We start from the raw sequence: 16,645 nt of genomic DNA, 5'->3' as shown, positions 1-16,645 counted from the left end.
GCAGTGTGTGTAGTTTATGTATCTGGTCAGCTGTTTTTGTGTGTCGTGGGGTCCTCCTGCACTCAACCATATGGGACTAAGATGTGATTCTTATGTTTAGATATAAGATAAAAACCAGGAGAAATTTGGGACAATTTTCAGATAGCTGATGCTGTGTGGATGGTCATTAATAGAGCTTATTGGAAACTTATTAAACATACATTATGTAAGAATTAAATCTGCCCATTTGCAGGTTTTTCGTTTGGACTGTTGTTTAAATTATTAATTAGACATTTATTAACATCTTAAACCTGCATTATGTAAGAACTAAATCTTCCCATTTGCAGGTCTTTTTCGTTTAGTCTGTTGTATAATTATTAATTAGACATTTATTAACATCTTAAAGTGAACATCCGCACAATCTCACTTAAGCCTGATGAGTTCGAAATGGACGAAACTAGTCACTTCAAGAGAGTAATCTGGGATTTCTAATCTTAAAGATGTAAGAACTAAATCCGCCTATTGCAGGTTTTTTCTGGCTTCAAATGTTTTATAAATTATTTATTTAGAAATTAATACATATGCCAAGCCCATTCATTTTTAATTATCTTTTTCTCAACTATTATAGCCAACCTGTTGATATAAATCAACCTGTTGATATAATGTCTAAATAATAATTCATATAACATTTGAAGCCAGAAAAAAAGCCTGTAACAGGCAGAGTTAGCTTTTACATAATGCACATCTTTAAGAATAGAAATCTATAAGTGGCAAGAACGATTTCTTCATATAGTCATAACAATGACAGGGGGGTTGGATGGCCGAATGGTTAGCATGCGCGCGCTGTACGTGACAAGGAGTAGGGTCGCCTGTCCAGCCTCGTGGGTTTTCTCCGAGTCCTCCGGTTTTCTCTCACCGCTAAGACCCCTACGCGCAAGCGAATTATGGAAATAAAATTAAACCATATGTTAGTCCCGAAATGACCTAGTTTGTGTCGAGTGGACGTTAAACCCCATTTTTCTCTCTCTCTCTCATAACAATGACTGAAGTTTAGTTAACATGTGGTTCCTGTTTAAATTGAGTTTAGTTTGTAAAAGTGTTGATAGTTTATGTTTTACGTATTGGAGACACCTGCTTTATATATACATAGATATATTTATTACCTGTTGGTCATTGAGTTCACCATTTCAAACATAACAGGTGCTCTTTTAATGTGGAAGTTCACAAACTGTATCAAAAGTTATACCACCAACCATCTTATTGAGGCCTCTTTACACTGGTTCACTGCCAGATTTAGATAAAGGGATGCTTCCACTGTAATATTTTAGTTTATTATTTACTTGTGTAAGAATTGGGTTGTTTGCCAATCTTGTGAGGTTCACACCACAGCTAAAGACTCCTCCAATATGTGAATAAAGCTGTATCATATTTAAATATCTTACCTTCCATTTCTATATCCAATCAGATGGAATGGAATGTTTAAGTCTGTCAACATAATATTTTGATCATTTTGTGACTCATATACAGTAATTTCCTTTTCTAAGAATGAGCGCGCAATGCAATATAGAGAATTTTGTATGGGTTGTGGCATATCTGCCTATTTTCATTGAATTCTAACACAGGTGTATTAAACAACACTATCTTTGCCAATGCCACAGGCGCCATCAAAGGTTCTTCTCAAGTCTTATATGTAGGGGAGCCACAGTGGTTCAGTGAGTAAGATGCTGGCTAGCCAACCTGGAGGTCTCAGGGTCTGGCAAGTGACAATGTATAGTCGTTTGGGTAGCATGAAAAACAGAGGTCATGTGTACAAATAGGCATTCACGTAAAAGAACCCTTGATATATAGTTGGAATTCAAAACAAGAGTAGGTTGTAGTGCTATTGTCTGGACAAAATTTCCTTCATAACCCAGATGGAGCAGATATTAAACCCCATTTCATTTCTCATATGTAGGGAGTTGCCCTTTAATTGTTGTTGTTGAGATGATGTGTAAGAGAGAGGGTATATTTAGAGCTACTACATGTAATATGTGTGGGTAGTGGTGTGTTATTAATCACTGAGCCTAAAACCCCTGAATGTTATAGTGTGGTATATAGCTAGTATATTAGTATCTATGTATAACAACTGAATATTAAAGCGTGGTATGTACTGCTAGTATATATGCATGTCTGAATATTGAAGCCTGGTATACACTATTTACATTTACATTAAATTGTGGTATATAACTAGTATTAGTATGTACCTACCCTACTGGATATTAATGTGGGGTATACGACTAGTATTTGTATCTACCTACACAACTGTATATTAAAGTGTGGTATACGACTAGTATTAGTATCTACATACACGACTGGTTATTAAAGTGTGGTGTAAGGCTAATATTGGTATCTACATGTACATCTAGATATTAAAGCCAGGTCTAGTATTATTATTTACATGTACAACAGTATATCTTAAGTGTGGTATACGACTAGTATTAGTATCTACATGTACAACTGGATATTAGAGTGTGGTATACGACTAGTATTAGTATCTACCTATACAACTGTATATTAAAGTGTGTTATACGACTAGTATTAGTATCTACCTATACAACTGTATATTAAAGTGTGGTATACGACTAGTATTAGTATCTACCTATACAACTGATTATTAAAGTGTGGTATACGACTAGTATTTGTATCCACATGCACATCTAGATATTAAAGCCAGGTCTAGTATTATTATTTACATGTACAACAGTATATCTTAAGTGTGGTATACGACTAGTATTAGTATCTACATGTACAACTGGATATGAGAGTGGTATATGGCTAGTATTTGTATCTGCAAACACAACTGGATATTAAAGTGTGGTATATGGGAAGTATTAGTATCTACATGTACATAGATATTAAAGCGTGGTATACGACTAGAATTTGTATCTACATATACAACTGTATATTAAAGTGTGGTATACGACTAGTATTAGTATCTACATACACGACTGGTTATTAAAGTGTGGTGTAAGGCTAATATTGGTATCAACATGTACATAAACAACTGTATATTAAAGTGTGGTATACGACTAGTATTAGTATCTATACACATATACCTGCATCCTGTAAATCAAATGTTATCCTGATTAATTTAAAGGTGAACCTGACTTATCTTTAGCCCCTATTTAAATGTTTGAATGTCTAGAGGTGAAACCAGCACCACACATTTTCAGAATTTATCTCACTTTTAAATAGCAAAGTGTTGATATTTATGCCAGGAAAAGATTGGAATAACATGTTACACTGGGGTATTTATAATAAGATCTTCTATAAAATTTCATCATCATCATCATCATCATCATCATCAATGTGCTAGTTCAAGCAATAAAAATCAATCTTCAGCATTTTCTGTTTCCTGAAATTCACAGCTCTTTATATTGACATCTTATTTATGAATCAAGATGTTATTGTTTTTGGTTTTATGACTGTTATATATAATAATACACATAATGTTGTATTGTTTTCTATATTTTCATTTCAAGCACTTCTAGCTGATATATAGGCCTATAATTATAATGATACACAATTATATGTTTAAGCATTATTTTTTCGTTTCAAGCATTTTTTTGGTATATTTTCATCTGAAGAATTTTTAACTGATATATGGACATATATTGATAGAGATAATGTTTTATCGTTTAATTGTTTTGTATATTTTCAGTTCAAGCGTTTTTAGCTGATACGGATAATGTTTTATCAGCGTTGGATACCTGTAAAGTGGATGAGAAATGTTTAATGTTGATAAAACGACCCAAAAATTCATCAAAACAGGTAATTATATTGTACTTTGTGATGGTGCGTTTATGTTATTTGAAAAATTGAATAACTTTAATACCCCCCCCCCCCCAGCTAAAACGTACCTCATTATTATGATGTGATTCTTAGTCTCTTTTGGACGGGAGGGGAGGTTAATGCGTGCGCGTTGCATCATAAGTTCTGTCATAGAGTCAAGTGGCATGGTTTTGATTCCTCGCTTGTATGTGACAACGAGTAGGGTAGCGGTAGCCTGTCCATCCTCGTGGGTTTTCTCCAGGTTCTCTGGTTTCCTCCTACCGCTAAAACCCCCTACGCTTAAGCGAATTTTTGAAATAAAATTGAACCATATGTTAGTCCCGAAATTACCTACTGTTTGTCGTGTGGCCGTTAAACCCCATTTCTTTCTCTCCCAGGAGGTCTGGGGTTGTAGCCTGATGTTGGCTGAGCAGGTTACCCAGCTGTCGTATAACAATTTCCCTCAAACCACAGTCCATGGAGTTATTTCAGTATCCATTTCATTTCTTTTTTGGGAGTGGCCACGGCAGCTTGTTCTCGTGTTGTCTCTTTTGCCACACCAAATAAAATGTTCGTTCTTCAGGGCCTTGTTAAACAATTAGCCTCATGTGAATGATATTTTGTTTAAAACTTTAAAAAAAAAAAAAAAATGAAACTATATGTAATAGCTTTTAAGAAGAGCAATCACATAATTTTTTGTTCTTGTAATAGAAGTGTTCAACCCTATTTATTTCATTCTGTTGTAAACTTCTAAAGAATATAACAGCCTCTTTAAAATAATGAATTTAGTTAATCCGGTAAAACAAGTCTTGATTAATGGTTTCTATAGAATGTCAAGTTTGCTGAACACGTTACATTCAAGGTGTAATTACTGTAAACTTTGTACAAACGCCGAACCCAACTTGTTTCATATTAAAACATTTTTTTTTCACCGTTTGGCAAACTATCTAATTTAAGCAGGGAGTTATTTTAAACAAACTACAGAGTAGAGACAATTCACAACTTAGTAGACTTAAAGTGAGGTTTTATAACGCTTAAGAAAAAGTATTATGTATAGTTTGAAATATTCTAATATGGTAAGATTGTCTATGTTGTTATTTATATGTTTATTGCTGAGTGTACGGACAATGTTTAAAGATGCGTTATTGAAATACTTAGATAAAGAACTGGCATTTCTTGGTATAATAGTTCCAAAATGGATAATTCAAAATTAATATATTAAAATTTTTATTCAAATTACTTTATTCTGTGTGAAGTTCTATCACTGTTTGAAATTTTTTACAAGATGTGGCATAGATTGTTTATAATCAGGAAACACTCCTGATAAGAATATCGGAACGCTGCTATCCAGGCGAAATTTCCTTCATAACACACTGCACAGCATGAGAGAGAGAGAGAGACAAATGAGGTTTAACGGCACTTGACACAAACTAGGTCATTTCGGGACTAACACATGGTTCAATTTATTTTATTTCAATAATTCGCTTGCGCGCAGGGGTCTTTAGCAGTGGGAGGAAACCGGAGGACCCGGATAAAACCCACGAGGTTGGACAGGCGACCCTACTCCTTGTCACGTACAACCGGAGAATCGAAACCACACCAGTTGACTCAATGACAGACCGTATGATACAGTACAACGCTTGTCATGTGAATAAATGTCTAAATGATAATGTATATAACATTTGAAGCCAAAATTTGAAACCCGCAATAGGCAGATTTAGCTTGTACATACATAATGCATCTCTGATATGCAGAAATTCCTGCATTTAAGGAGTGAATTCTGACTATTTAAGGTTTATGACTGTTATAAACTAAAGTTGGTTGCTTTAAACAGTGATGCACTTGGGATCCACTGACTTTTATACAGTCAGGAATCTCAAACATGCTGCATTCAATGTACTGTTTGAATTAACATTTTATTACGATACAAAAATAAAAATGGTTGGAGTGCCCAAGTTTAGATTTGTCGTTGATTCCATGAAGTAGTTAGGTTTTAGAACGTTAAATACTGTGTGATTCAACATGGCGCCCGAGGGGTTTAATATGAAAAGGTACGAAATAGTACCAAATGGTTAATTGATATGAGAGTCAAGGTTTAGACTATAATGCCTTGGAAATCGGAAGTTGGAGGCGACTAGCTAATATGTGTCTCTCTTTTGTGGACCGATGTGAGTTTGTCCGTTGTGTTAACCTTTTATTACCGTTAAAGATCTTTATTTTAAACATACATTATGTAAGAGCTAAATTTGCCTATTGCACGTCTTTCTTTAGGCCAGAAATGTTATCTAATTTATTAATTAGACATTAATTAACTTATCCAGACCAGAACCAACTCTCGATGCCATCATTATCCTGCGATCTATAGTGGATTTGAATACATTTTGTGATGGGTGATTTAATGTAAAACTGGATAATCAAGACTTTGTTTATTATAAAGAACCAACGTTTGTAATGATGAATTGTTAATATCTTGGTTCAGAGTGAAGCAATTTGGTTAAAATTTTTAACATTTTCTGTTTTCATTATCTATTTTTGACCTATTATAGCGAGAACTGTCAGCTCTTTATCAAATCTCACCTAATGCCCCTTTAATAAATGCTGTTAGATTGTGGTTGGAAAGAAAGTCTTATTCTTGCTTGAATTTACTAATTATGTATTATTGTTTGTGTATGTATATATTGGTTATTATATTATTCTGTCTGATGATATTTCAGATGTTAAAGGCCCACAGTTGGGCGAATCTCAGTGTTTCTGATTCACATTTAAATCGTCCGTTAGACTTGGGTTTTAATACAAATAAACACAGTAAACATAAGGTGAGTTGTAATACTATAACTGGGTTCATCACTCTCCCCATGGCCTCCGAAATCATGTTCTACCCTATAACTTTGGGTTATCCTCTATTTTGGGTTCTGAAAACCAGGTCCAACCCATTGCTCCAGTTAGCTAGATGTAAGGACGTGTGTCATGCATGAATCTGATTCTGCTCATGCTTTCTAGAAAACTTGAAACTTGATACCACTTCTCAAAAAGCTACATGATATTCCCAATAAATCGTAATTGTACCCTTTTCATCATAATTCTTACCACATATCGTTAGATTTCATATAGGAGCCATGGTGGCTAAGTGAGTAAGAAGCTGGCTAAAGACCCCTACACACATTCGAATTACAGAAATAAAATTGAACCATATGTTAATCCCGAAATGACCAAGTTTGTGTCAAATGGATGTTAACAAACCCCCCCCTCTCTCTCTCTCTCTCTCTCTCTCTCTCTATCTCTCATCCCTGCATTGGCCAAAAAATGGGATTTTCCAACATTTTTTCCCCTTGTCAGTGGTGCAAGGACAGCTGTCTAGTCATTTGGATGGGACAAAAAATGAGGTTTGTGTATACATTGGTGTGTATGTAAAAGATCTTCATTAGCCCAGTATAAGAGTTAAACATCATTTTATTTCATTTCAGATTTCTTATGATATGAAATGATTTTATTACATGTTCTGAGATTGCATTATGGTATGATGTTGCTTGAAATGGGCACGGTGTGGGCGCCAACCTAAAACAGGCTATAAGGAATCCCATGAAAAACTGAATTCCCATCTCCTTGTTCACATGTAACCATAAAAATCTTACATAATAAAAATTAATCTTTTCCACTTAAAAATATTTTTGATAATTTCTTTTTCAGTGGCGAAGGAGAACTGATCAACAGTCAGTTATGTCTGAAGGGGATATAATGACGAACATGCGGGAAGGATTCAACAAGGAAAATATTCATCAACGATATAATCGTCATGGTCCTAGAGCTGTTGTACCTCCGATGGTTAACGGCACAAACTCGCTGGATCGTCAGGTGATGAGTCATCCAGACTTCAGTAAATGCCAGGAAATCAACAACAACAAATTATCCAGTAATCGCGACGTTTATATGTATCACAGTTGTTTGGATATATCAACGATGCCAACCGTTCACGAAACGGAAACGGAACAAAATGGCCGCTTACAGAGTGACGAACTTTACGCCAGACCTGAAGTTGACCCAAACACAGAAGTCGACGTATCTCGTGCTCAGAGTCTTGGTGATTTAACACAAGGCTTATCATTATCTGTTGCCCAGGATAGGAAATCGGGGAGCATGATGAACTTGTCGAATGTTCCTCCACCTCGTGCCCGGAGACGCAACCGTACACCAGGGGGCTCTCATCACGAGCGTTACAATACGTTAGAAGTGTTTCAGGAAATTCCAGAACATTACACTCAAAAAATGAATTTAACAAGTTCTAGTGATTACAACTATAGTGCTTCCCGACATACCCCTGCGGACATTCCCCGTGAGCAGTCCCCACTCAAACAAAAAAGGAGTCTACCTCAAGTGCCTACAGTTGAAGCCAACGAACGAATAAAACGCTTTACGGAGATGATGAAGTCGAGAATGTCTGCGCATAGCAGTAATGGTTATCGAACCAACTCCCAGAATTCCAGTTATTCGGAACATGGACGAAGTTTATCTTACACGGGGGACACACCCTCAGACAACGAAGTATTTGAACTTTTACAGACAGTTCCAATCAAATCCAGTCCACAAAGTTTTAAAAATATAAAGTGCAATTCTTCTTTAAATAAGGAACGTGACTCAGGAATTAAAATAAATTACACCGAAAAATGTAATACAATCAATCAGTCACAAAACGGTCATCCACAAACTACCCCACTGCCATCTGGTGACCGTAGCAGTGATTCGGGGCAGATAACTTTGCTATCACACTGTAGCACGATAGATTCAGGATACACAACTAACAATGACTGTGAGTATGAATACGGCCAGAACTGTAAAAGTAATTCCCATAACAGAGTGCAACAAAACGTCCACGGACAATATCCAAATTATTCCACACCCCAAAAATCTTACGGAAATTATGCCACTGTGAAATCCCCAAAACACAGGCAACCAATCATCAACGGTTATCAAAAAAATGAGGTGACTGAAAAACCAAAGACACCAACAACTCCGCGAAATGTTAAAATAGAAACATTGCCTAATCACCATCGATGGAATGATGTTAAAAATAGTCCACATCAGAGACGTAGCTGGGATACATCAATGGCATTGGATAATTCAAATTGTCATGTCACCAAAGTTACGGAGAACAATCATCCAGTAATGAATGGCTATCCGATTCCGGATTCGGAAATAAATGGAAACAGTACAAGACACGGATTTGTTAGTAACACTTTACCGGGTCATTGGAAATATCCAACCTCTCCTATCAGTCAGATTTCTCCACCAATCGGGTCGCCAACTGCAAAACACCCAACGATGTATCAGTTATCCCAAAGTTACGATTTTTATCCTATTAGGATCTCTCTTCCGAGTGTCGCTCTGTTGATGGAGTCTGTGGAACTGAAAGATACATTGATTGATTTGCCTGAAAATAGGGACAGTCTGGATAATTCTTCCTTTCCTCAAGGTCGTTATGCTAGAATTGGTGGACCTGGTAGCGCATTTCGTCCAGTGCGGCCAGCGAGTATAACACCAGCTATGGGTAGAATGGTTGTTATGACAAAGTTAACAGAAGATATATTGCGGGCATGTATTATGGGTGAATTGAAGGAAGGAGATGTTATGGTTGAGGTATGTTGTTTTAATATATAGGGGGATTCGGGTGGTCGAGTGGGCCAAAGCATGCGCTTTAGAGCATAAGGTCCGACATTGAGTCAAGGTGTCATTATTTATCTGGGTCCTTTGTTTTCCTCCCATTGCTATAGACCTCTACGCAGGGCCTGTGAAAGGGGGGTGTGGACAGCTGGGGCACTTGTCCCGGGGCCCTTGGTTATGCCGAATAAAGTTTTAAAAGAAAATTGTTGGTATAACCTAATAAAAAGAATACGAGAGAGAGAGAGAGAAAGAGAGAGGGGTCCACCCTGCACAAACTAGGTCATTTCGGGACTAACCTACGGTTCAATATAATACCAATAATTAGCTTGCAATTATGTGTAGGGGTCTTTAGCATTGGGAGGAAACTGGAGGAAACCCAAGGGGTTGGACAGGCAGAGTGGGGATTCAAACCACACCACTTGACTCAGTGACAGACCTTGTGATTTCCCGCACACACTGTAAACCACCACCCATCGAACCAAGTTCAATACTAACCAGATCATTTGAGGACTAACAGATGGAATATTGTTAACCAAAGCTGACTCGCTGGCCTGGAGGTCGCATGTTCAATCCCTGTATTCTCCCGAGAAAGTTCATTGTGATATTCTGATGTGGTTTACCCTTGTCAATGGTGCACTACAGAGGGCCTGACAAGGACAGCTGTTAATTTTTTGGATGGGATGAAAAACCAACGCTTGGTGTATACATTGGCGTGCATGTAAGAGTTCCTATGGCAGTTGGAATTTGATACAAAAGTAGGCCATGGTGCTGCTGCCCGGGCAAAATTTCCCTCATAGCACACTGTATGGCGTATGCCCGTCTTCAGTCGAAGCAGAACAACAGGATGTTAAACCCCATTTCATTTCATTTATTTTGAGTGTGAGAGTACCCGGAGAAAACCCACGTACAGATGTGGGTTCGGGAAATGGAAGTTGTAGTTTTATTTCATTGTGATTCCAGATCAATGGGCAGCCATTATTAGGAGCAGATGTTCGGGTGGTGAAGAAAAATTTAGAAGTCTGTCAAGGGGATATAACTCTCACTATAGCTAGGAAGAAACTTCCTATACAGTCAATGGTAAGTTATGCAGAAAGTACACCTTTTGATTTGTATGAGATACAACTCTCTACGTCATAAAACTGTCTAGCAAAATGTCCATGCTGCATTCTGCGGCATGTGGAGGAAATTCCCAACATCTAACCCAGAATACTTGACCAACTGAAGTGACAATACAAGTTCAGTGGCCGACCTTCATATTTGAGGCCCTGAATCTCAAAATGTTATTGGGGCTCGTTACAACCAGCTTCGTAATAACTGATGACCACAGTGTTATTAAAACACCAATCCTCACCCAGTTATAGTATAGTAACTGTTGGCGCTTAAACATCCCTATTCTACCTGTGATCAGGATACCTAGTTATAGTATATTAGCTATGGGCCCCTAAACATCGCTATTCTATGTGTAGTAACATAGAAGTCAAATTAGAAGCGATGTTTCTAAAAATTTATTAGTTTCATAGTGTAGATCCCCCTCTGAACCAATTGCATAACTAGAAATAGAGAAAATGGAGGAACTTAAAAAAAGACAGGATTGTCTCCCTTTAGTCTTCAAAGTTTACAAAATTAAGGCTACAATAAAATACTGCATGTAATTATTAGTGTTGTCATACATATGATCTCTATACTATTTCTAAGGCCACACCAATGTGAATTGTTTGTCTTCGGTAAAAGTTTAACTTCCTACAACTTGGGACAAAAAAACTAATTTAAAACAAAAAAAACCAACCTTGGTTTACTCAAAAGCATTTAGTCCGAACTTTTATGTTTTTAAATTTAAAACAAAACACTGTTCACGAGACTAGAATGGTTATTTATTTTTTTTATCTATTTATCATGTCCCCAAGGAACTTATAATCAAATGGCTGTGGCCTCGGGTTGAATCAAGGCTTAAAATATATTTATGGAGAGAGAGCAGCTAATTCATATCTTTTATTTCTTGATTTTTCAGACAGAGAAGAACTCTTACGATAGTTTATCAAATAAAGTCATGCTACTGGAGAAAGAGATGAGAGTACTTCGTGTCGAGATGAAAAATAAAGATTTAAAAATAGAACAATTAACGGACATGTTGCCGGAACCCCCGCGATGTAACAGTTCTCCGATTCGCGAACATGAGGAGATCGGACTTCCAAACTTTGACAATATCGTCATTAGTGATGATGAATTTATAGTGTGACATAGGAAATATATTATATATACTGATTGTTCAGTTATGGAATTTAAATAGGAGATATTTTCACAAGTGATAAACTATGGATATTTATCTCAGAAGGCAGTAGAAATATGGATAAGAGATACATGTATATACAGATTAGGGATAACAGATATATTCACCAGTCACCAGACTAGGGATAAATAACATATTCACCAGTGACAGACTAGGGATAAGTTATAGATTCACCAGTCACCAGTGACAATCTATGGTTAACACACATATTCACCAGTCACCAATGACAATCTATGGTTAACACACATATTCACCAGTCACCAATGACAATCTATGGATAACACATATATTCACCAGACAGCTAGACAGATTAGGGATACTTCTGTGGGAAGCAAGTAGAATAACTGGTTTCTGACAATATTGTAGTCATTGTTGATAAATTTGTGCCGTGCCGTGGGAAAACATTTGTTAATATCAACTTACAGGTGATGAGGATTTATCAGGATTGTAAACTGATGTTTTCAATCAGTGAAACTGTTTAGCACAATATAAGATCTGAAAGTTGTTTTTTTCTCAGACTTCCTGATGTTAAAATAACCCAATTCTTTCTAGACTGCTCGATATCATTTGATAGCGGTTGTTTAATGCCAAAATCAAACCGAAAATTATGTTTCTAGGTTGCCAGATTTCATTTGATAGTGGTTGTGTAATGCCAAAATTAAACTGAAAATTATGTTTTTTTCACTTTTGTATGAAATAAAATTGTCATACAGAAACTGTTGCAAAATCCTTCAGGACTTTTAAACTTTTTCACGGGTGATTGCCATTATTTTTTTTTAGAATGAATGATTTAAGTTGCTGATAGAATTTCATTGTGGTAGAAGTCTCTGTTTGTATCATGTGCATTTTTCAGAATATATCAAATTTTCTACAGTTTAATCCATGCTAAAATGTACTAAATTTGATTATTAAACAAGGCTAATTCAAAGAGTTTAGTGAAAACCATAGATGGTGCTAGGTTGTGATGACTATATCCTACTAACATCATCTGTATAGTGGATGCCGAATGTTCACAAATATTCAGTTGATCATATCTTTGTAATTACTGATGTATTTATTTAAGTCACATAGATCTTCGCATGGTACAAAAAATCAAATATATGAGTAAAATACTAGTTTTTCAAGGCCCATTAAACAACATTCAAACTAATACAGTAAATATTTTAGGAAATTACTAAGTTCCCAAGGACCATTTAAAAAATGACAATAACACAAAGAAATTGGACAACCTGCTGGCCTTTTAATGGTAATGTAACTTTATTGGCTAAGCAAAATGTATATTTTAATAAGCTGTTATTTAATGAACAAGAAATCATGTTAAGTATTTTTACCATTATATGTTCCCCTGCATGATTTTTTAAAAAAATCACCTAGGTAACTTAGCTGTTGGGGAATTGTTTTTCAGCCGTTGGGCATTTGTCCCACCCTACTACTTACAATACTATATAATGCCCTGAATATAGGTTGAAGATATTTGTTCATGTACTTGTAGAAATCTAAGTGTTTTGTTATACAACATTTACATTATAGACAATATTAAATATTTGTAAAATATACAAAATGATAAATGAATGTGCATTTATCCAGTTTATGACTTTGATGGTATTAAATATTTACACCAGATGAATTTCTTACATTTTCATTCAAGATATGTGGGGGCGGGGTGATAAGCTTTAGATTTTTAAGCTTAAAGGATGAGAACTAAAGGGGAGGTAACTGCATTTTGAAATCATCTTTTGGAAAAAGGGTTAGGGTTAGGGATCCGCCCCTGGTTATGATCAACGACCATTTTCAATTTCTGTTTTTATACGCCCACATTTTCATGTGGACGTATATTGTCGTCGCCCCTGTCCGTCCGTCCACAATTGTTTGAGAACACTCTAGAGGTCACATTTTTTATCCGATTTCATCGAAACTTGAAATATAGGTTTATCACCCTAAGATCTCGGTTCCTTTCGATATTGGCATGTATCGGACTGTAACTTCATGGATTATGGCCCTTGATTGTACGAAAAATCACGTTTTTAGCTTGGGAACACTGTAGATGTCACAATTTTTATCCGAATTGGTTTAAACTTAAAATATATGTTTATAACCCAAAGATCTCAGTTCCTTTTGATCTTCGCGCATATCGGACCGTAACTTCCTGAATTATGGCCCCTGATTGTACTAAAAATCGCGTTTTTAGCTTGTGGACCCTATAGAAGTCATAATTTTTACCGATTTAAAAAAACGTTTTAATATATCACCGCTTTACCGTAAGATTGGTTGAGTTCGATTTTCGTGAAAATCAGCCCAAAACTTACAGACAAAATGGCTGCCCCTCGTTCTCAAACAGAGTAAAAATATGGTATATCAAGGTTGTGGACCTCTAGAGGTCACAATTTTCTTCTGATTTTGATGGAACTTGAAATGTAAGTTTATAACCAAAAGATCTCGGTTTCTGTCGATATTCGTGCATATCGAATCGTATCTTCCTGAATTATGGCCCCCGATTGTACGAAAAATTGCGTTTTTAGCTTGTGGACCCTATAGCGGTCATAATTCTTATCCTATTTAAAAAACGTTTGAATATATCACCGTTACATCCTAGGGATGGCTGACTTCGAATTTCGTAAAAATCGAACCAAAACTGCGTGACAAAATGGCCGCCCCTTGTACGCAAATAGTGTAAACATCTGGTATATTAAGGTAGTGGACCCTCTGGAGGTCACAATTTTGTGCCGATTTTGATGACACTTGAAATGCATATTTATAACCCAAAGATCTTGGTTGGTGTCGATATTCGCGCATATCGGATCGTAACTTCCTGAATTATGAAAATGTGGGCGTATACATGTACAAAATCTTTCTTAAGAAATATAATAAGAGTAGTCTGGCTATAAGACACTGGTGTGTCACAAACTGCTATTATTAAAGGGTTAATGGATGTAGTTATATAATTTCGATTGTCACATTGTTGTATGTTTATGGTATGTACCGTTTCGAACTTATTGCGTCTCCAGTTATCCCAGTATGCCACATTGTGGTATGTTTATGATAGTTTCGATTCGATCTTATTAGTGTTACCCGCTCACTAGACAGGATAGCTTCCAAATAAAAATATACTAAAATATCTCCAAAACAGCTTTATTTATACATTAAACATGAAAATAATATAATTCGGTTGTTGGGATGGCTGAACAGCACCGGGTAATCAGATATGACAGGTTCGGGACGCTTTGTGGGCGTCGCTAACAATATTCTAACACTAAATTTATAAATAAAAGAAAATTTACTGTACAAGAATTAAGCTCCTTTATAATTCTATTTATCAGTAAAGTAAAAATCTATTAAAACTCACACTAAAATATCCAATGTCTACTGTTGCAATAACAGGGATTGACTTAAAAATCAGATCAAATCAAATAAAATCTCTAATTTCTACTGTTGCAATAACAGGGATTGACATAATAATCAGATCAAATCAACCAAGTAAAAATCTATTAACACTCCCACTAAAATTCTTAATTTCTACTGTTGCAATAACAGGGATTGACATCGCAATCAGATCAAATCAAATCAACGGGCTTAACGCGCAGGCAACCTATATTAACTGTCTTTAAACGACTGGCAAGCCCAGACCTAGGAAACATTCTAAAATCATAAAAGAACCCTCGCCTCAACTACGAAACCTAATACAAAATTGTTAATATATATTTCCTACATTTTGACACTAAAAATCTACAAACATATTAAAGGAGGTACTTAATATTTAAGGAAAACTGTATTTGAACAATAATTAATAAAAATAGAGTTATGTCCCCTAGATTTACATGAAATATGAAAGGAAAGTATTAAAATATGAATAAAGTTCGGCAAGTCATAGGCACATCAAAAATAATGATAGGCAAGCGTTCAGAATACTAATTTGCAATAATAAAACAAAAAAAAATATGACTCAAAGATATTCTGTCGATGCCTGCCGATATCCAGAGAGAGAGAGAGAAATGGGGCAGAGCCTCGTTTTTTGTCACTTTATCAACTTGTGTTGATATTTTTTGATATCAAAAAAGACTGGTAGGAGATTCTCTATATAAGGTTAACTAAATTATTATATAATACAACAAGCACTGTCCTGTCTTATACAGTGGTATATGGTAAACACATTATTATATAATACACATTATTAGATATAACTCACATTATTATATATAACTCACATTATTATATATAACTCACATTATTATATAATACACATTATTATATATAACTCACATTATTATATATAACTCATATTATTATATAATACACAAGCACTGACCTGTTATCATCTGATTCATCAGACGGCCTGGCTAGTAGGGTTTAACGTCCACTTTAATCTAGGCTTATATGACAGTCTGATGAATTTCAGATTTTGGTCAGTTTCTATATTCAACAAAAACTCATAGCCTTCCAGCTTCTTCATAGTTACGTTAGGACACCATGAAAAAAATAGACAGAAAAGGGGTTTAACGTCCACTCGACGGACGGGGGCGACGATAATATACATCCACATAAAAATGTGAGCGTATAAAAACATACAGCGAAAAACAAAAATAATATGGAATACAAATAAAAAACAAATCTGTATAATTTATACTATTCAAAAAAAGTAGGGGATATTTGATTTTGGGGGCATAATACTAAAATATGCAAATGACTACGAAAAAAGTCACTATAGAACCTAACAGAAGAAACATTTCCAGTTACATGTGACGCCCAAACGCACCAATAGCTACCGCATGGAATGCATGTGATGCTTGGGATCATCATGGGGGTCGAACCCAAGATTTGCACGACTCTGACTTTGAATGTTACAGTCATTGTGGCATTGAATTCCAGGGTGGAAACATCAGTTTAATTGTTTTAGTGACCAGAAAACAAATTTTGATA

At 35.7% G+C, this 16,645-nt stretch overlaps 1 protein-coding gene across 8 annotated transcripts in view; it reads left to right on the top strand.

Annotated features, from left to right (window-relative positions):
- LOC126831682 (uncharacterized) overlaps positions 1-13,354 on the top strand; it is a 99,360-nt gene extending 86,006 nt beyond the window's left edge. For all 8 annotated transcript variants that reach the window (XM_050562314.2, XM_056103214.1, XM_050562315.2 and 5 more), the window contains 5 exons: positions 3,680-3,789; positions 6,504-6,605; positions 7,477-9,420; positions 10,405-10,521; positions 11,453-13,354. In XM_050562314.2, the coding sequence (XP_050418271.2) occupies positions 3,680-3,789; positions 6,504-6,605; positions 7,477-9,420; positions 10,405-10,521; positions 11,453-11,680 (2,501 nt within the window). In that variant the 3' untranslated portion in view covers positions 11,681-13,354. The remainder of the gene's footprint in view (positions 1-3,679; positions 3,790-6,503; positions 6,606-7,476; positions 9,421-10,404; positions 10,522-11,452) is intronic.
- Positions 13,355-16,645: the final 3,291 nt, after the last annotated feature.

Source organism: Patella vulgata, chromosome 9 (assembly GCF_932274485.2).
Source record: "Patella vulgata chromosome 9, xgPatVulg1.2, whole genome shotgun sequence".
Lineage (NCBI taxonomy): Eukaryota > Metazoa > Mollusca > Gastropoda > Patellidae > Patella > Patella vulgata.
The sequence above is the reverse complement of the archived record's forward strand: the minus strand, read 5'-3'. Positions and strand labels throughout refer to the sequence as shown.